This window comes from Garra rufa, chromosome 23 (assembly GCF_049309525.1).
Source record: "Garra rufa chromosome 23, GarRuf1.0, whole genome shotgun sequence".
Taxonomy (NCBI): Eukaryota; Metazoa; Chordata; class Actinopteri; order Cypriniformes; family Cyprinidae; genus Garra; species Garra rufa.
Window position 1 is genome coordinate 23,669,282 of NC_133383.1, and position 21,919 is coordinate 23,691,200.

Genomic DNA, 21,919 nt, shown 5'->3' on the forward strand with positions numbered 1-21,919 from the left:
CAACTATCACTAAACCAAAAAAAAAAAAAAAAAGAACACAGCTGTGAATTATTCAGGTAACAACACAGTATTATTCTCATGTCATGACCCCTTTAAGAACTATATATGGGGTAGAGAAAATCAATCAAAATCTGAAATATTGTAGTGTAATCTTTGCATACCATTTTGCTAATATTAAGAATAAGAATATTTTCACGTTTTATTATTGTAATGCTTTTATTTATTTATATATTTATTTGTTGTTTGGTAATTTCAGTTTTCAAATTAGTTTATGTTTAAATAAAAAAATGCATAATAACAATTAAATTCTTAATTTCTATAGGCAAAATATAACCTTTAAAGCTACAAAAAATAGATACGTTTGTTTAAAAAATACTAATGTGAAAATACTATCAATAGCTTAAATATAAGCAGGCTCTTTTAATATCATATATTTTCATACTGAGAACTGACAATTCATTGTCAAAGTACTAACACACACACAACCTTGTTGTTTTTTTATTCACTTCTACTTTACATAAAGAAAACCAAGCCTTCCATTAGGATCATTTTGCATTGTGACTTTTTATTATTTAATTTTATTATTTATTTTTATTTTATTACATTATGGACTTGGAAGGAAAATATGTTTAAATGCCACGATATACAATTTTTAACATTCTTTAAAAAAAAGGATTAATTGTCTTTAAGCAAAATATAATTATATATTGCTTTGTGATGCATGATTAAAAAGAGTAAGAGAAAGAGGCAGAGGGAGAGAGAGGGGAAGAAATTGTATTGCATCTCTGTTCAGGTCCGGGAGTTCCCCATGCACATTTTGGATGACTATGTTATTCAAAACACATTTATTTTTATCATACACCCATAAGCCAAGCCTCCAAGATCATAATGTTCAGCTCTGGGATACAGGACGAGGACTGAGAACTAAAGTAAATACTAACACATTTAGCTCTGTTGTTGTCATGTTAATAATATAGATACTCTGATAATACATTCATCTGAATTTATAATTATTATTTAGCACTGCTTCTCTCCTGAGTTAGAGTTAGTAAAATTACTTCATCAAATTGCTTTATTAAATACCTATGCCAACCACAAATCTTAGCTACCTTCACGAACCAATATCTAAAATAGATTCAGAGTATAAACAGACTTTCAAGTTTATATCTAAACTATTTCAGCAGATCTAGACTCAGGCTAGGACACTTTCAGCTACAATCACAAGAGTTTTCATGGTCTCTTGGTTCCTTTGCTGAGTTTGTCTCCAAGCTCTTGGATCAGTTCGGCTAGTTCTTCAGTGGCTTGTGACTTTTCCTCCAGGAGCTCATAGCGGAGACTGGAAATGTCTTGCTTGATTTCCTTCAACTCACCTGAGAAGAAAAGCCACATGAAGACAAGAGTTTAACAGGTTTCAAGTCAAATCCTGACTCTGAAATCACAGTTACAGCCATTTTGAACACTTCACAGTTAATCGCTTGACACCTACTTGATCAACATCAATCAAAGAAATGTGTTTAGAGCCTAAGTAAATCACAAAATAGACACTAATGGTTGAATAAATGAGTCTCACCTTCATTGATCTCATCACTTTCACTATCAATTTGGGCTTTCAGGACATACCGCTTGATGAGACGCTTCATAAGTTTCTGTGAGAAAATAGAAGGTTAGAATGAGGTTTTCCTGTACATGAACAATTTAGGATAAAAAAAAATCAACCAGTACCTGATATCTTGTGGGGTGTTTGATGGGATTCCTAACCGTGAAGCCCTCTTGTGAGTGGTAAGGTCGAAAGCGATGAAGCTGAAAAGATATCAAAATCACAACCTGCGATTTTTACATTCAAACAGTTTGAAAACTCTTTCTGATCTCTGACCTTAGAGCATGAATTGGCCTTTGCCTCATCCTGCTGGCTGCTGTTGCTGCGAACCCTGGCCTTGCATAAACTCACTAGGCATGCTTTGGTGCGCTGAGCCATGTAATAGAAGGATTTGGGGCTGGGTATTAGATTAAAGGGGGGTGGAAGAGTGCTGCCTTCATCAAAATAGGAGAGCCACAGCTTTGCTCGAGCAAACTTCCATTCTACGTCAGCGTCCTCCTGTTCTCACACACACAAATGTAAACATATGTATGACACATTATCCTTTTAAGCATTATTATTTTTTGCAAAAGTAGATTCGTCTCACCTCAATCTCCTGGTATGAGTGGTTAATCATGGCTATGAGCATGTTGAGCAGGACCACCACCATTGTTACATTGTAGACCCCAAACAACACATAACCAATGTTCTCAATGAACTTATGATCATACTTCAAAACCACAGAGATCACCTCAGATAAACCAAAGATGGACCAGAACAGTGTTTTAAAGCTTTCTTCTACCCTGTAACAGATAAAAACATGTAAAATGGTAATGAAGCATTTAAAAATACATACATTATTAAAACATATACTGTACAACTTATTTTCCTTGGTGAAACACAAAAAATATATTTTTATATAGCTTTCTGAGGAAGACATTTGGCTTAAATGTGACATTATTCCACACAAATTTATTATACACTACCGTATATTCTACCATATTCCAATTCTGACTCTTTTTTTTTTCAGAATTATGTCATATAAACTCACAATTCTAAAAGACATATTCCCCCCTCTAAAATTGGAGTTTATAACTCACAGTTGCAAGTCTATATCTCCCAATTCTGAGAAAAAAGTCAGAATTGCGAGATACAAACTTGCATTTGCAAGAAAAAAAAAGTCAGAATTGCAAGTTTTTATCTCACAATTGAGTTTATATCACACAATTCTGAGAAAAAAGTCAGAACTGTGAGATTATATGTGGCAATTCTGACTTTATAACTCACAGTTACGAAAAATTGCAAGATATAAACTCAAAATTGCAAGAAAAAAAAGCCAGAACTGTGAGCTACAAACTCACATTTGTGAGTAAAAAGTCAGAATTGTAAGTCTATATTACGCATTTCTGAGGGGAAAAAAAATGAATTGTGAGTTTATATCTGCAAATTTGGACTTTATAACTTGAAATTGCAAGCTTTTATCTCCCAATTCTGAGATAAAAGTCAGAACTGCGAGAAACAAGTTAAAACTATAAGATAGAAAGTCAGTTAGAATTGCAGGTTTTTATCTGGCAATGGTGAAAAAAAAGCCAGAATTGTGAGTTTATATCTGGCAATTCTGATTGTATAACTTGCAATTATAAATGTATAATTCACAATTCTGACTTTATAACTCCCAGTTGCAAGTTTATATCTCCCAATTCTGAGGAAAAAAAAAGTCTAAATTGCAAGAAAAAAGTCATAATTCTGAGATATACATTTGCATTTTATCTCGCAATTCTGACTTTACTTCTCACAATATTGTCTATATCACGCAATTCTGAGAAAACAGTCATAATTGTGAGACTATTACTCATTGTTGCGAGTTTATATCTCACAATTCTGATAAAAAAATTCAGAATTGCGAGAAAAAAGTCAGAATTGTGAGACACAAACTCGCATTTATGAGAAAAAAGTCAGAAATGCAAGTTATCTCATCTCACAATTGGAGTTTATATCACACAATTCTGATAAAAAAGTCAGAACAGTGAGTATATATGTGGCAATTCTGACTTTATAACTCGTAATTGCAAATTTATATCTCACCGTTGCGAAAAAAATCAGAATTGTGAGAAAAGTCAGAATTGCAAGATATAAACTCAAAATTGCAAGAAAAAAAGCCAGAACTGTGAGCTACAAACTCACATTTGTGAGTAAAAAGTCAGAATTGTAAGTCTATATTACGCATTTCTGAGGGGAAAAAAAATGAATTGTGAGTTTATATCTCCAAATTTGGACTTTATAACTTGCAATTGCAAGCTTTTATCTCCCAATTCTGAGATAAAAGTCAGAACTGCGAGAAACAAGTTAAAACTATACGATAGAATTGCAGGTTTTTATCTGGCAATGGTGAGAAAAGACAGAATTGTGAGTTTATATCTGGCAATTCTGATTTTATAACTTGCAATTGTAAATTTATAATTCACAATTCTAACTTTATAACTCCCAGTTGCAAGTTTATATCTCCAAATTCTGAGAAAAAAAAGTCTAAATTGCAAGAAAAAAGTCAGAATTGTGAGATATACATTTGCATTTCATCTTGCAATTCTGACTTTACTTCTCACAATATTAAGTTTATATCACGCAATTCTGAGAAAAAAGTCAGAACTGTGAGTTTATGTGGCAGTTCTGACTTTATAACTCGTAATTGCAAATGTATATCTCACAGTTCTGACTTTATAACTCACAGTTGCGAAAAAACTTCAGAATTGTGAGAAAAAAGTCAGAATTGCAAGATATAAACTCAAAATTGCAAGAAAAAAAGCCAGAACTGCGAGCTACAAACTCACATTTGCAAGTAAAAAGTCAGAATTGTAAGTTTATATTACGTGATTCTGAGGGGGAAAAACTGAATTGTGAGTTTATATCTTATATCTTTATAGACTTTATAACTTGCAGTTGCGAGTTTTTATCTTCCAATTCTGAGATAAAAGTCAGAATTGCGAGAAACAAGTTAAAACTATTAGACAGAAAGAAAGTCAAAATTGCAGGTTTTTATCTGGCAATGGTGAGTTTATAACAAGTAATTTCACAATTCTGACTTTATAACTCCCAGTTGCAAGTTTATATCTCCCAATTCTGAGAAAAAAAAGTCTAAATTGCAAGAAAAAAGTCAGAATTGTGAGATATAAATTCACATTTTATCTCGCAATTCTGACTTTACTTTACAATATTAAGTTTATATCACGCAATTCTGAGAAAAAAAAATTGTGAGTTTCTCAGAATTGTGAGTTTATATCTCGCAATTCTGACTTTATAACTCGCAATTGTGAGTTTTCATCTCCTAATTCTAAAAAAAGGTCAAAATTGGAAGATACAAACTCGCATTTGTGAGAAAAAAAAATCAGAATTACAGGATTTTTATCTTGCAATTCTGACTTTATTTTTCACAATAGTTATGTTTTGAGAAAAAGTCAAAATGGTTTGAGTTTATATCTTGCAATTCTAAGTTTATTACTCATAGTTGCGAGTTTATATCTCACAATTCTGATGAAAAAATTCAGAATTGCGAGAAAAAAGTCAGAATTGAGACACAAACACGCATTTATGAGAAAAATTGCAGAATTGCAAGTTTTAATCTCACAATTCTGACTTTATTTCTCACAACAGTGAGTTTATGTCATGCAATTTTGAGAAAAATGTCAGAATTGCACGTTTGTATCAAGCAATTCTGTGAAAAAAAGTGAGAATTGTGAGATAAAAAGTCGCAATAACTTTTTTTACATTCTTCATTCAGTGGCGAAAATGGGCTTCTATACTTTAGTGTCACATGATCAAATGATTATCAAAAATTTTGCTGCTTAATATTATTGTGGAAACCACTTTTTTTTTTTTTTAAGATTCTTAAACGAACAGAAAGTTCATACGCAAAATTTATCTAAAATAGAAATCTTTGGTAACATAAATATTTACTGTCACCTTTGTACAATTGAATGTGTCTTTGACAGAAAGAAAGAAATCATATTGACCCCAAACCTTTAAATGGTGTTTGTTTTTGTCTTTTGTTGAGCTTGATAGCCACTGGTCACAAAAGAGCAGCCTGAACATTCTGAGAAACATCTACTTTTGTGTTCCGCAGGAGGAATTTGTAATATCCTCTAATTTGTAACAAATCGTTGGGGATAAATCATAGATTTTTTTTTATTATTTATTCATTTATTTTGGTGAACTATCCCTTTAACAAGTCAATCTTAAATATAATAATTGTCATCGTAACTTTATTGGACTTACGTGGTAAAAGCAGGGTTATATTTAGCTCCCAAGTAGTAGGAATACAAATTAAACATGCCGATCATGAAGGCAAGGAAGACCATGATGAAGATGACCATGAATTTAAAAATATCCTTCACAGTGCGCCCAAGAGATATCTGTAAGGGTCCGAAACTCTCGTTGGCCGGCAGAACGTAGGCGATACGTGAGAAACTAAGCACCACAGCGATGGAGTACAAGCCCTCAGAGATGAGCTGAGGATCTGAGGGAAGCCACCTGTTCCTGGCTGAGAGACAAGAAGCATTTTTTGGTGTCACCACTTGATGGCAGCATTTTGTTTCATTTCAGACAGCTGCAAGAAAGTCTGTGCAGCACGTTTAAGCATTTGATTGAAACCAGAAACAGACCTTCTGGTCTTTTATACTGATACAGTTACAGTTCACTTTAGATTTTTCTTATTGAATATACAGATTCAATGTTTTTGCAACATACCATAAGTGAAGTAGGCCACGTCTTCTGGTAATGAGACATTGATCAAGTCTGCATTAGTCACGTGCAAATCCACATACAGCTGTGCACGGGAGGCTCCCAGGAAAGCCATGAACCGTGCGGTGAATGACGCCACGAAGACTGACAGCATGCCGAAATCTAACACGTTCCACAAATGCATGAGGTATTCACGCGGCCCAACAGCCCAAACCTCTTTACACTCCGTCCAGATCATTCCTGATCAGGGGAATCAAAGAAAGAAATAGGGTTCATTCATCATGATTGAAATATTTAGTAATTTATTCTAGGCTATTCTAGAGTTCAAAAGTGGCACGGAAGAGAATAAATTGTTGAATAAAGTCGCTTTTTTTGTTTTCTTTGTGCACAAAAAGTATTTGCCTCAACCACTGATGTCACATGGACTATTTTAATGATGTCCTTACTATCTTTCCAGGCCTTGAACATGGTAGTTGTGTTGCTGTCTATGCAGGGTCAATAAGCTCTCGGATTCCATCAAAAAAAAAATCTTAATTATTGTTCCAAAGATGAACAAAGGTCTTACAGGTTTGGAACATCATGAGGGTAAGTAATAATGACAGATTTTCATTTTCAAATGTAAAAATTTTGTGGAAACTGTGACACATTTTCCTTTAGGATTCTTTGATGAATAGAAACATTCAAATTAACAGCAGTTATTTGAAAGATAAATCCTTTGTACATTAGAAATAGTGTTCTTGTTACTTTTTATCAATCGAATGTGCCCTTGCTAAATAAATCTATATTAATTTAGTAAATTATTTACATTTTTAAAGCTTATTTAACCCTTCACTTTTGAATGATCAGAGTATAAATCACGTTTTAATGAACATTAATATCATTAATCAATAACAATGACATAAAGCTAATTTTTCCAGACCTATTCATCATTTATTGTAAATGCAATCAGATAGCAAAATATCTGATGAACTATTAAAACATAAAAGTCAACATTTTAAGATAAAAAGTCATAATTTTGACATAAATGCAGTTTAAAAAGGACATAATACAGATACTTTTTTGTCAATACATAATTATAATATCATAAATATCATTATTATGATTTTCCCCCTAGAAATTTAAATATTATGTCAAATGTTTGACTTTTTATATCACTATAATGACATTGTCATGCTTTTTAAAACAGCAACAGGTAAATAAAATAAAATAGAATAAAATAAAAAAGTTGAAATCATAAGATAAGAAGTCGTAATAAACTGTTTTAATGAACGTGAGTAGATATAACCAATGAATATAATTAATAATCATGCCAATAACATGACGCTTATTTTTTTTGTCCAGATCTTGCATAACATAAACTGACTTTATTCATAATACTGCTTCTAATTAATGAATTTTAAAATATGTTCTCAAAACTTTGTACTGTTTGTTTACTGACAGGTTATGAAGTCAGTCAAGTTATCTTTCAGCTACGAGTGAAACGTGAGGCGGCGGAATAGCAGGCCATCGCTGGCACGAGACTCTGCATTATTTTGGTTAGAAAGGATAACAGAGAACCGTTTAATACACTTGAATTAAAATATTACTTTTAAATGTTATATTTTTATTTCTAAAATGCTTGTTAAACAATAAATGTATGTAAAGTTAAAAACTAAGCCTAAGTCCATGGGTGTTTTCACTGATTGTTACTGTTGCCTCTAGTAATTATGTATCTGCTTTTTAAATTCCAACCTATATTTGGTTCATTTTAGGCAAGCAATAGTAATTTCCATTCAATATTTGAGTTAATTAAAACAACCAAGCATGTTGGGTCAAAGATTTAACCCAACTGGCTGGGTTAAAATAACTCAACACTGGGTTTGTCCATATTTGACCCAGTGTTGGGTTACCAAAATAACCCAAATTGGGTTGTTTTAACCCAGAGTTTTTTAGAGGGTAGTGTTTTCAATGTTATATTTTGTAATACTTTGCACTACAATTTTTTTCTCATCCAATATACAGTGGTGTGAAAAAGTGTTGGCCTGATTTTTTATTTTTTTGCATGTTTGTCACACTTTAATGTTTCAGATCATCAAACTAATTTAAATATTAATCAAAGATAACACAAGTAAACACAACATGCAGTTTTTAAATAAAGGGTTTTTTTATGAAGGGAAAAAAATTCCAAACCCACATGACCCTGTGTGAAAAAGTGTTTGCCACCCCACCCCTGTTAAAACATAATTGTGGTTTATCACACCTGAGTTCAGTTTCTCTAGCCACACCCAGGCCTGATTACTGCCACACCTGTTCGCAATCAAGAAATCACTTAAATAGGACCTGCCTGACAAAGTGAAGTAGACCAAAAGATCCTCAAAGCTACACATCATGTTGAGATCCAAAGAAATTCAAGAACAAATGAGAAAGAAAGTACTTGAGATCTATCAGTCTGGAAAAGGTTATAATACCACTTCTAAAGCTTTGGGACTCTAGCGAACCACAGTGAGAGCCATTATCCACAAATGGCAAAAACATGGAACAGTGGTGAACCTTCCCAGGAGTGGTCAGCCGACCAAAATTACCACAAGAGCACAGCGACGACTCATCCAAGAGGTCTCAAAAGGTCCCACAACAACATCTAAAGAACTGCAGGCCTCTCTTGCCTCAGTTAAGGTCAGTGTTCATGACTCCACCATAAGAAAGAGACTGGGCAAAAATGGCCTGCATGGCAGAGTTCCAAGACGAAAACCGCTGCTGAGCAAAAAGAACATAAAGGCTCGTCTCAGTTTTGCCAGAAAACATCTTGATGATCCCCATGACTTTTGGGAAAATACTCTGTGGACTGACGAAAGAAAAGTTGAAAATTTTGGAAGGTGTTCGTGACTTTAAAAAGCTTTTTTATTATTAAGGGAATAATAATAAAAAATAAAAAAGGCCATCTGTTCGTGACCTCAAGCTGAAATTTTTTTACGCCATTACATCTGGCGTAAAAGTAACACAGCATTTCAGAAAAAGAACCAACAGTAAAATATGGTGGTGGTAGTGTGATGGTCTGGGGCTGTTTTGGTGCGTCTGGACCTGGAAGACTTACTGTGATAAATGGAACAATGAATTCTCCTGTCTACCAAAAAATCCTGAAGGACAATGTCCGGCCATCTGTTTGTGACCTCAAGCTGAAGCGTCCTGCAGCTGGACAATGATCCAAAACACACCAGCAAATCCACCTCTGAATGGCTGAAGAAAAACAAAATGAAGACTTTGGAGTGGCCTATTCAATGTCCTGACCTGAATCCTATTGAGATGACCTTAAAAAGGCGGTTTATGCACGAAAATCCTCTAATGTGGCTGAATTACAACAATTCTGTCAAGACGAGTAACAGACTCATTGCAAGTTATCGCAAATGCTTGATTGCAGTTGTTGCTGCTAAGGGTGGCCCAATCAGTTATTAGGTATAGGGGGCAAACACTTGTTCACACAGGGCCATGTGGGTTTGGATTTTGTTTTCCCTTCATAATAAAAAAGCTTAATTAAAAAACGGCATGTTGTGTTTACTTGTGTTATCATTGATTGATACTTAAATTTGTTTGATGATCTGAAACATTAAAGTGTGACAAACATGCAAAAAAAAAAAAAAAAAAAAAAAAAAAAACACCACACCACTGTATTGAGGAGACACTGCCTGAAAGGAAACGCCCCTGCTATCATCTAACAATGATCTGCAGCTCATGCTTCACTGATACTCACCCAGCACCCATTCCATTATTAACATCTCTGTCCACGAGAACTGAGTGGTTTTAATGCGAAAGATTTGCCGTGGATGATCAATGATGGTTTCGTTAGGAAGGTTTTTGACTCCTGCGAAGCGATCCGAGGCATTGAGAACCAAAAGACACAGGAAGAGGGTAAATGAGACGGCGTGAGCTACAAACTTCATAAAGGGACTGCGGAGAACCTGGCCCACCTGGAGAAAGGATCAAATGCAGAAACACACTTAACAATGGAAGAAAAAAGAGAAGCCTGCCCAATGTTATTAAATGAATTGATTCTGAATGATGATGATGTACCTTGCTGTAGGGCATAATCCAATATGCAATGGCAAGAAATGGCAGGCCAACCGTCACTCCCAGCACTGTCCAACACTTCACGCCGATTGACTGTTGCCTAAGGCCTGATAGATTCTCATACCACTGCGTCAGTAACTGCTGCTGGCAGTTTGGATGAGCCACAAACTGTAGGGACATCATTGAATTAGACATTGTCTTGGGAAGGCATTCCGCTTTAGTCTATAAATTATTTCCCAGTACCTTCTTGACTTCATACTTAATGGCCAGTTTGACCCGGCTAAGGCAAGGCCGGTGGTGTTCGCTTGGTGGAGTCTGATCAACATCTCCATTCAAAATGGCCTCCACTTCCTCCGTGTTTCTGCAGAGATCCAAAACACCAACCACAAAGTCCTTACACTGCATGGAGAGCTTCCTGTAGTCATTCTGAAACAAAACAGAACGACAGTATTATGACTTCAGGCGGGCTATTAATCACTTGTAAAAAATAATTCACTCCAACTGGGACCCAGCAAACAGTGAATGCTCTGCTGTGAAAAACATGGATGTGTGCGAATGCATGAAAGTCCCATGTCGCACCTCCAAATGGAAGTCTGATTGATGTTCGCATCAGATCTTCTCAAACAAAAATGTACCTAATGGAGGGCACCCAAGAGAAGCCCATCCTGCTAATTATAGCATCGCAGTGGTTTAGGAGAACAAACATTTTATGTGAAATTACAGAAGCGGAATCACTGACACGCCATTACAACTGTCAAAGTGATCGTCTGTAGAGAAAAACGGTGACGAGAGAATAATAACGGGGTGATTACAGGAAGCTCTCGATGGAGCAGTTTCAATTAATAGCTCACTAACCACAATAAGGGGAAAAGTGTCTGGATTTGAGAACTCCTGATTAGATATTTCCCCAGAGTGACTTTCAGTGAAGAACTTTTCTCCTACATAGTTAAATATAAAACAACACACGTCTGTGAAGCGCGTGAAGCTCTCTGGAGAAACGTTTTCTTTTTGGAAAAATGTTGTGTAGTGAGATTCTACTGAACCAGAAACTGTCATCGAACAGCCTCTAATTTATAATGAGGCTAATCTCAAGGGTGGGAAATTGGTTTTCGTGTGGAATAATCTGCCGGTCTGTGAGCTCGAGTGAGCGTAGACATTTCTCTAAGAGAGACGCAGCTCATTACAGGGCCATGAGCACACTTTTCACGATTGGACACTCCCTAGATTAACTGAGAAGCTGTGCTTTGAAATAATCATGAGAGTGCCTTAAAGGAGTTTGTAGTATGTGCAAAGTACATAATGATTCATACCGATTAAAGTCATTGTACACCAAAAAGATATTTAAAAAAATGTTTTTTAGGGTTTGCATGAACATGATACATTTATATATTAAAATAAATATGTTTAACATAATTTTATGACACATTTATCAAATAATGACAAGATAAATCATTATTATTTATTCTAGTGATAGCCCTATTTTTTTCAGAGAAATAACCACAATTTACTACAAATACATCTGAAATCACACTGATAGAGGATCCTGGTAATAACTTAAAAATAAGTTAATTATGGTTTAAGGACGAGTAACGGGTCAAATGAAATAAATAATTATCTAAAATAATTATCTAAATACAAGACATTTTAAGATAAAAAGTCATAATAATGACATAAATGAAAGTTTGAAACTGACATAAAATTTCTACTTTTTGTCATATTTTTTTATTTTATTTGACCTGTTTCTGTTTTTAAAATTATGGCAAAGTCATTATTATGATTTAAAAAGTCAAGATTTTGATATTATTTTAATTTCTGAGAACATTATCATAATTAAGTAATTATGTAATTAATAATTATGTATTGACAAAAAAGTCATAATTTATATATTATAAATATATTATTATTATGATTTATGTCATAATTATGACTTTTTTCTAAGAGATTTTAAATATTTTATGTCAAAATCTTGAATTTTTCTATCATAATATTATTGACTTTGTCACAATTTCAAAAACAGCAACAGGTAAAATCAAATAAATTAAAATAAAAATTGAAAAATAAAATTAAATACAATTTTAAAAAGTTGAAATCATTAGATAAGAAGTCATAAGTCGGACATAAGTTGATATTATGACAAAAACTATTAAGACAAAAAAAAATTAAAGATAAAAAGTCATAATTATGACAAATGAAAATTTTTAACTGACATAAAATTTAGACTTTTTGTCATAATTATGACTTTTTTGTCAATACATAATTATAATATCATAAATTATTAAAGAAAATCTGATAATAATAATAAAATTAATTATTACAAATTATGTCATAATTATGATTTTTCTTCTCAGAAATATAAAAAAATAATAAATTGTTAGTCGATATTATGACCAAAAACTATTAAGACAAAACAGACAACATTTTAATATAAAAAGTGACAAATAAAAGGTTGAAACTGACGTTTTTGTCAGAAATTAAAATATGTTATGTCAAAATCTTGACTTTTTATATCATAACAATGACTTTGTAATACTTTCAAAAACAGCAAAAGGTGAATAAAGTATAATTATGACAAAAGTATGAATTATGACAAAAACTATTAAGACATAGAAGACAACAGTTTAAGATAAAAAGGTCATAATTATGACTTTCTTTGTTAATACATAATTATAATATCATAAATATATAAATAGTATGATTTATGTCATAATTAGGACTTTTTAATATATCTATGTCAAAATCTTGACTTTTATATCCTAATAATGACTTTCATACTTTAAAAAACAGTAACAGGTCAAACAAAATAAAATAAAATCATGAGATAAGAAGTTGTAATTATGACAAAAACTGATAAAATGTTAAGATAAAATGTTAAGATAAAAAAGTCATAATTTGACAAATATAATTATTAAAAAAGGACATAAAACTGAAACTTTTTGTCATAATGACTTTTTTTGTCAATACATAATCATAATATAAATAAAAAAATGTAGAACTTGTATTTCATAATAATGGCTTCTTCTTTTATGTCCTACAGAAGAAAGAAAGTCACACACGTTAGGAAAAACATAGGGGTGAATAAACAATATCAGAATTCACTGAACTATGCTTTTACTACCTTTACTTTACTACTGTATATGGAATATGAGTTTGGGACTGTGATTTTGAGTGACACTTCTGGATAAAGTACTTCTGTGCACCTCCTCACCTTAAATTCAGTTTCGATGTTGGCGAGTTGTGCCAGCTCATTGCTAAGCTCCAGCGCTGTGAGCACAGGGTCTTCACTAGACAGTGACAGATAGGCAGCGCTGGCGAGGCCTTTATAAGCGTTCATCCTCGATCGAGAGTGGCTGAAAGAATCCTGCTTCTGTTTCTCCGCACACTCACCACATTTGCAGAAATAGTCATGCGGTTTCTCAATGCGAGCCCCTTTGAGTAACAAAATGTGCACGATCTCGTACTCCTTGCAGTGGGCTGCCAGGATCATAGGTGTGATGTCCTGGGAAAAGCGAGTTCCGTCTTCATCGTATGCATAGAAGTCGTCATCTCGTAACTGTTGCTCCAGGGGACTCAGAGTCAGACGGAGACTACCTTCAAATGCCGGATGGGCCAGGATGGCCTCTACTATCCGGACATAGCCTTTGCTGATGGCTAACAGCAGGGCATCGCCCACTCGTGCCAGTCCCTCTTTCTTCAGCAAGAGTTCTGTGACCTCCAAGTGTTCGTTCCCTACGGCGAGCTGCAATCCATTTTGGCCCATGTAGTCTACACAGTTTACATTCAGAGTCTTGGACTCCTCAAGCATCTTACGGACCACGGGGATGTTTCCGTACTCTGCTGCATCTAAGAAACGCTCCTCCTCTTCGGTCAGACTGGTGCCTCTCTCGCTGAACATGTATGCAGGGCCGCGGACGGCCTGCCTGCGGCATTTCTCTCTCAGGGTGGTGTGTCTTCGCTGAATGGCCTCAAACCTGCAAAACCCAGAGAATGCATTGCTGATATATACACACTTAGATTTTTAGATAAGATTTTTATAAAGGACAGTGAAGACATTTATAATGTTATAAAAAAATACATATTTTACATAAATTCTTTAAAACATTCTATCCTTCAGGGACTCCTGAAAAAAAATCACTGTCGCCGCCCAACTGTATTCAACACTTCACTTTGTTTCTTGCTAAATCTTAATACATTTCTATAAGAATGTGACATTTTAAGACTAGAGTAATGACTGCTGAAAATTCAGCTTTTCTATCACAAGAATTTATTACTGTATATTGTATTTTTTAATAAGTAAATGCAGCCTTGAAGAAAGTCTTATGCCAACTTTAAATGATTAAAGGGTGGCATAGTATCTGGTTAAACTAGAAACCTGAAATCATTGAGAGAATATGTTAGAAGTATCTGCAAAATGTTAATTATTTTACCGAAATATAAGGGATCATACAAAATGCATGTTATTTTTTATCTAGTACTGACTTGAATACAATATTTCACATAAAAGATGTTTATATGTAGTCCACAAGAGAAAATAGTAGTTGAATTTATAAAAATGACCCCGTTCAAAAGTTTACATACGCTTGATTCTTAATACTGTGTTTTTATCTAGATGATCCACAGTTGTTTTTGTTTTGTAGCAGATGTTCATGAGTGTTTGTTTGTCCTGAACAGTTAAACTGCCCGCTGTTCTTCAGAAGAATCCTTTAGATCCCAGAAAATCTTTGGCCTTCCAGCATCTTTTGAGTATTTGAACCCTTTCCAACAATGATTGTATGATTTTGAGATCCATCTTTTTACACTGAGGACAACTGAGGGACTCATATGCAACCATTACAGAAAGTTCAAACGCTCACTGATGCTTCAGAAGGAAACTCGATGCATCAAGAGCCAGGGGGGTGAAAACTTTTTGAATTTGAAAATCACAGTAAATTGAACTTATTTGGTCTTCTGGGAAACATGTAAGATTCTTCTGTAGCTTCTAAAGGGCAGTACTAAATGACAAAAACTATGATATTTAGGGAAAATAAGAGAAATGTACACATCTTCATTCTGTTCAAAAGTTTTCACCCCCGCATGTGTTTCTTTCTAAAGCATCAGTGAGCATTTAAACCTTTTGTAATAACTGCGTATGAGTCCCTTCAGTTGTCCTCAGTGTGAAAAGATGGATCTTAAAATCATACAGTCAGTGTTGGAAAGGATTCAAATATGCAAAAGATGCTGAAAAACCAAATACTTTGTGGGACCTGAAGGCTTTTTCTGAAGAAGAGTGGGAAGTTTAACTGTTCAGGACAAACAAGGCACTCAAGAACAACTATTATTTTTTCTTGTGGACTATATGTAAACATCTTTTACATGAAATATCTTATTCAGGTCAGTACTAAATAAAAAAAATTGGTTTTGGTTAACATTTTGCAGATACATTTTGACCACAGCTGTATATTCAAGTTATTGAATTGCATTTTAATATATTTTTGAGTAAATGAAACTTTAAGACAAAAATTTGTCACATGATTGACCCATAGTAGATAATGTCAATGTTAGCTTTCTTCAGGTATTACAAACCTTCTTGGATCAACCAAACACTGGATGAATTTACAGAACAGTACAATACAGTAAAGTACAGCACCATAAATTACAGCGGTGGTCAATGAGATCAATGCAGATGGACTTCTAATTACACGCATCCTTTACTAGAGAGCTTAAGCTCATTACAGGAAGCACCTCTAAGAACAGATGTTCCTAACATCATACTATAGTGTGATCTTCACCTTAGGACTTCATTCATTTACTTTATCGAATTAACTGGAGCTGCTTTGTAGTGTCAATTTCCCTTGAACTTAAAAAGGCTTCAAAGACACTGAACTAGTTAAATGGTAAGCAAGTTATATTCAAACACAAGCCAGGTAGACAGCAAAGGATGAAATCTAATTTTATTACATTTTGCAAAAACCTCAGTGCAAATTGTACTGCGTAACAGATCACAATTGCGGGTGTCACTTGAAATAAAACTCATTCCTTGCTTCGCAACATGTTAAATCAAACATTGCGATTCTGTAGTGTGCAAAATGCTATTTTGTTCCATCTCTAAATCTTTACTGATCAGTTTTCGCAGAGTGCAGGGGACAGAGAATCGTAAGCTTGCAAATGTATCTGTCAATAGCCCTGAAATTAAACGAGATTGAAATAAACAGGCTAAATAATTTATGTTTCAATATGGGGTGTGTGAACTGTGTCAATCTAATAACTGCAATATTCATTCATGAGAAGGCCAAGGAGATTTTACTGCTCTTTCACAACTCAGGAGACTTAATGGAGATTGTCTCAGATGTTTCTCCTAAATTCCTAAATGAGACAACTGTTGACATGAAGGGAAAGTATGAAATTATGTTTACCTTAGACTACAGTTGAAGTCAAAAGTTTACATACACCTTGCAGATTTTGCAAAATGTTAGTTATTTTACCCAAATATGAAGGATAATACATTATTTACATTATTTTTTTTATTTACTACTGACCTGAATAAGATATTTCACATAAAAGACATTTACATATAGTCCACAAAAGAAAATAATAGTTGAATTTATGATAATGACGCCGTTCAAAAGTTTATACTTGATTTTAATACTGTGTTTTTACGCCCGTTGTTCTTCAGAAAAATCCTTCAAGTCTCACAAATTCATTGGTTTTTCAGCACTTTTGTGTATTTGAACCCTTTCCAACAATGACTGTATGATTTTAAGATCCATCTTTTTCACACTGAGGACAACTGAGGGACTCATATGCAACTATTACAGAAGGTTCAAACATTGATACTCCAGAAGGAAAAATAAAGCATTATAAGACAGGGGTGTAAACTTATGAACAGAACGAAGATACATTTTTCTTATTTTGCCTAAATATCATTTTTTTCCCCCCATTTAGGACTGCTTTTCAGAAGCTACAGAAATTACTTACATGTTTCCCAGAAGACAAAATAAGGTATATTCATCCTGATCTTAAAATTCCAAAAGTTTTCACCCCCCGACTCAATGCATTGTGTTTCCTTCTGGTGCATCAGTGAGCATTTGAACCTTCTGTAATAGTTGCATATGAGTCCCTCAGTTGCCCTGAAAAGATGGATCTCAAAATCATACAGTCATTGTTAGAAAGGGTTCAAATACACAAAATGTTGAAAAACATTCAACATTTTGAAAGAATTTGTGTGACCTGATTCTGAAGGATTTTTCTGAAGAACAGCAGGCAGTTTAACTGTTCAGGAAAAACAAGGGACTCATGAACAGGACTAAACAGAAAAAAAAAAACAGACAAAAAAAAAAAAACTGCTGTGTATCATTCAGGTAACAACAAAGTATTAAGAATCAAGTGTATGTAAACTTTTGAACTGGGTCATTTTCATAAATTCAACTAATATTTTCTCTTGTGTAAACATATTTTATGTGAAATATCTTATTCAGGTCAGTACTAAATTAAAAATAACATGTATTTTGCATGATCCCTCTCATTTTGGTAAAATAATGAACATTTTTCTGATTCTGCAAGGTGTATGTAAACTTTTGACTTAAGTTGTACATGACTCTTTTGGTGGAATTTTGTGAAATATACAGTTTACAGTTTGTGGTGTGTAAAAATGTAATGTTTTGAAAGAAGTATCTTCATCAGGGCTGTTGTATTTAGCCTCATTACTCGAGTCTTCAGTGTCACATGATCCTTCAGAAATCATTCTTATATGCTTATTTGTTGCTCAAGAATCATTAATAATACTGATGTTGAAAACAGGTGTGCTGCTTAATATTTTTGTGGAAACTAACAGATTTTTTTTTCAGGATTCTTTGATGAAAAGAAAGTTCAAACGAGCAACACTGAAATGAATACATTAAACAACAACGTCTTTAATGTTACTTTTGATCAACATAATATCTCTTGACTGAAAAACAAAATGGAAAAGATTCTACTCACTTTTTGCTCTGTTGCTCTCATTACTCAATATTTGTTTCTATATTTATATCTAGAACTAAGTTTTTTAACGATTGCCATGATGTTGGGAGGCGATACGCTTCATCACACATCACGCTTCACAACATGCTGACATTTACTTAAAGAGCGAACTCCTTAGCATGCGTATGGCAGTTGGCTGGAAGCGATGGTTTACAGATAAAATGGTTTCAAATATTAGTTTTTTTCTTACACACACTTATCATTTTGCTTTAGAAAACACTGATTCATAAAATGGGGCAGAGATGGGCCCAACTGGGACTTTGAGAGTCCCATCATACACCTGAATCATATCGACTCGCAGAAAAGTTTTTGCTTGCATTTGCCTGAAGAAAAAAAAGTCATGTTCATCTGGGACGTCATGAGGTTGAGTAAACAATAATAGAATTTTAATTTTGTGGTGAACTATCCTCTTTAAAGTGCTCTTTAAATGAACAAGTTTAATAAATGTCTTGCAGTGACATTTATTTATTTCTCTGTTTGACATTAAAGGGATAGTTCACCTAATAATGAAAATGCTGTCATTAATTACTCACCCTCATGGCGTTCCAAACCCATAAGACCTTCATTCATCTTTGGAACACAAATTAGGATAATTTTGATGAAACCCGAGAGCTTTCTGACCCTGCATAGACGACAACACATTGCAAGAAAATGCGTCATGGTACTCTTGTGAATGTGCATCTAAGACTGACACAGAAAAGAAGAAACTGTTGAATAAGGTTTTTATTTTTGTTTTCTTTGCGCACAAAAATATTCTCATAAATTCATAACATTAAGGTTGAACCACTGCTGTCACATGGACTATTTTAACAATGTTCTTACTACCTTCCTGTCTTAAACATGTCAGTTTCGTTGCTGTCTATACAGGGTCAGAAAGCTCTGGGATTTCATTAAAAATATCTTCATTTGTGTTCTGAAGATGAATACAGGTCTTACAGTTTTGGAATGACATAAGAGTGAGTAATGAAAAAATTTTTTTTGGAGTAAACCAAGTTAAAGGTTTTAAGTTTTAAATGATCTTAGACTGTTGTTGTTACAGTAAATAACTTAATTTGTTAAAAATAAACTGAATCTACAGTATTTTTTTCCTTAACTTATCATTTATTTTTTGAATAACTTGACTTTTTAAAAAATATATAAAATCAAATACAAAATAGCTATTAATAACTGACATAATAATAATAATAATAATATATGCAGATTAACATTTCTATTTTAATATATTTACAAATGTAATTTATGATGGAAATTTAGAATTTTCAGCAGCCATTACTCCATGATTCTTAAAAAAATGCATAAAAATAATATGTGACCCTGGACCACAAAACTAGTCTTAAGTAGCATGGGTATATTTGTAGAATATATATGGCTATAGCTAAAAATACAATGTATGGGTCAAAAATATAGATTTTTCTTTTATGCCAAAAATCATTAGGATATTAAGTAAAGGTTAGGCCTATGTTCCGTTAAGATATTTTGTAAATTTCCCACTGTAAATATATCAAAACTTCATTTTTAAATAGTAATATGCAATGCTAAGAACTTAATTTGGAAAACTTTAAAGGTGATTTTTTTTTTCAGATTCCAGATTTTCAAATAGTTGTATCTCAGCCAAATATTGTTCTACTGCTCTAACAAACCATTAACCTCATTAATTCAGCTTTCAGTTGATGTTTAAATCTCTATTTAAACAAAAAATTGACCCTTATGGCTGGTTTTGTGGTCCAGGGTCACATATTCTTTCCTATGCTGAGTGACTGAGGTCGAGCGAGCACAAAAAGAGGACTTTAAAAAAAGGTAATACATATATTAATAAATATAATGCAAAATCACCTAAAACATGTTAACTGAATCCGAACGCAGTTCAATAATATAAAAAAACGCCTTATTCGTTCTTGAATACTACACAATATTTTGTACATATTCAGTTCAACATTTTTTTTCATCATTACTCTTTACAGTGTTTTTTACTTACGAATAGTGTGAGTTGCTCTCATGAGGGTGCCAGTGATGGTGCACGTGATAGTCCAGGTCATCATCGCTGTCGAATAACCTGTGCGCGTGATGGCCAAACTCATGTTTGGATCCCTCAACTTCATGAAGATCTGCTAACTCTGTCTTGGTGGGGTCGTTTTCTATCAGAGTACCAGGCAGAGTCATACACCTGTTTATCATAGGTCTGTCAGGGCGACAGCAGGTGTTTCCGTCGCCGTAGGTGAACTCTTCGCCGGGAGTGTCGGATACGCCTCGAGCAGGTGCGCGTCTGACGCGCTCGGTCTCCGCCGCGGCTATGGCAGCATCTCCCGCCGAGAGAGCGAGCGGGATGGTGCAGAGAGCGGCGTGAGACATGATGAACTGCTCTTTGGCGTGCATATCGCGGTCGTCTCTCTCAGTCGGCATTTTGAGAGCAAAGAAGCTGCAGGTAAGTGAGAGATTCGGTCAACCTCATGTTCTGCAACAAGTGTCACAGTCAGTTTGTAAAACACGCACTTTTTCTACTGGTTCTCCCTCCCAGACCCCTCGGATTAACACCTCCCACCACTGTTGTGAAGAGTTCTCAAAGTACATACTACAAAAAAGTAAAATATAATGAAATAAATATAATAAAAAATACATTCTCTGTAATTCTCTGCATGTTAAAGTAAACTTTTCTTGTTTTAAGGATGTTTATATACAAGACAAAAATATTATATGTATCACTAATCTATAGCAGGTCAGTGATATGTATATATTTTTGTGTGTTTATTTGTAATATTTTAGTGCTTTTAAATATTTAGTTATTATAATTAAAAATATCTAATTGAAAGAAGGTCAATTAAATAATATATTAAAACAAAAATAAAGTAATAAAATAATTAAAATTGCAAAGAATTACACGAGAGCATCTTTCTTTTCAGAAAACAGACAATACATATTAAAATGTAAATAAATAATTAAAATAAACAACTGTATATATAGCCTTAAAACAAGATACATTACAAAAATACTATATGTATATATTTTTGCGTGTTTATTTTTTAAATTTATATTAGTGTTGTCAAATTGACTAATCACATCCAACATAAAAGTGTGCGTTTAACATAATTAAAAGTATCTAATTAATATGGTTTTGTGTGTTTATTTTCAATAACTAGTTTAGTGCTGTCAAATTGATTATTCACGATTGATCGCATCCAAAATAAAAGTTTGCGTTTACATAATTAAAAGTATCTAATTAAAACAAGGTCAATTAAATTATACATTAAAATTAAGATAAAATAATTAAAATTTAATAATAAATAATCACATGAGAGTACTTATTTTCAGAAAACAGACAATACATATTAAAATGTGTATAAATATTGAAATAAACAATTGTATACACACACACACACACACACACACACACACACACACACACACACACTCACACTCACACACTTTTAAAACAAGATACATTACAAAAATACTATATGTATATACTTTTGCTTGTTTATTTTTAATATTTATTTCAAATCAAATCGATTAATCGTGATTAATCACATCCAAAATAAAAGTTTTTGTTTATATAATATATGTGTGTACTGTGTATATTTA

General features: G+C 33.5%; 1 protein-coding gene across 1 annotated transcript; it reads right to left on the minus strand.

Annotated features, from left to right (window-relative positions):
* Positions 1-754: 754 nt before the first annotated feature.
* On the minus strand, positions 755-20,743 carry trpc7a (transient receptor potential cation channel, subfamily C, member 7a). Its single transcript, XM_073829094.1, has 12 exons — positions 20,319-20,743; positions 13,557-14,319; positions 10,595-10,777; positions 10,355-10,519; positions 10,035-10,251; positions 6,317-6,550; positions 5,846-6,110; positions 2,184-2,379; positions 1,874-2,095; positions 1,723-1,800; positions 1,571-1,646; positions 755-1,370 (listed from the first exon to the last, which is right to left on the minus strand). The coding sequence occupies exons 1-12, from the start codon at positions 20,741-20,743 to the stop codon at positions 1,231-1,233; spliced, it is 2,964 nt and encodes a 987-aa protein (XP_073685195.1). The 3' UTR covers positions 755-1,230.
* Positions 20,744-21,919: the final 1,176 nt, after the last annotated feature.

Coding starts and splice junctions, on each gene's coding strand:
- trpc7a (XM_073829094.1), bottom strand. CDS start 20,743: ATGCCGACTGAGAGAGACGACCGCGATATGCACGCCAAAGAGCAGTTC. Junction 6,111..6,316: donor CGTGGCCTACTTCACTTATG/GTATGTTGCAAA, acceptor CTTGTCTCTCAG/CCAGGAACAGGTGGCTTCCC. Junction 2,380..5,845: donor TATAACCCTGCTTTTACCAC/GTAAGTCCAATA, acceptor TATCTGTTACAG/GGTAGAAGAAAGCTTTAAAA.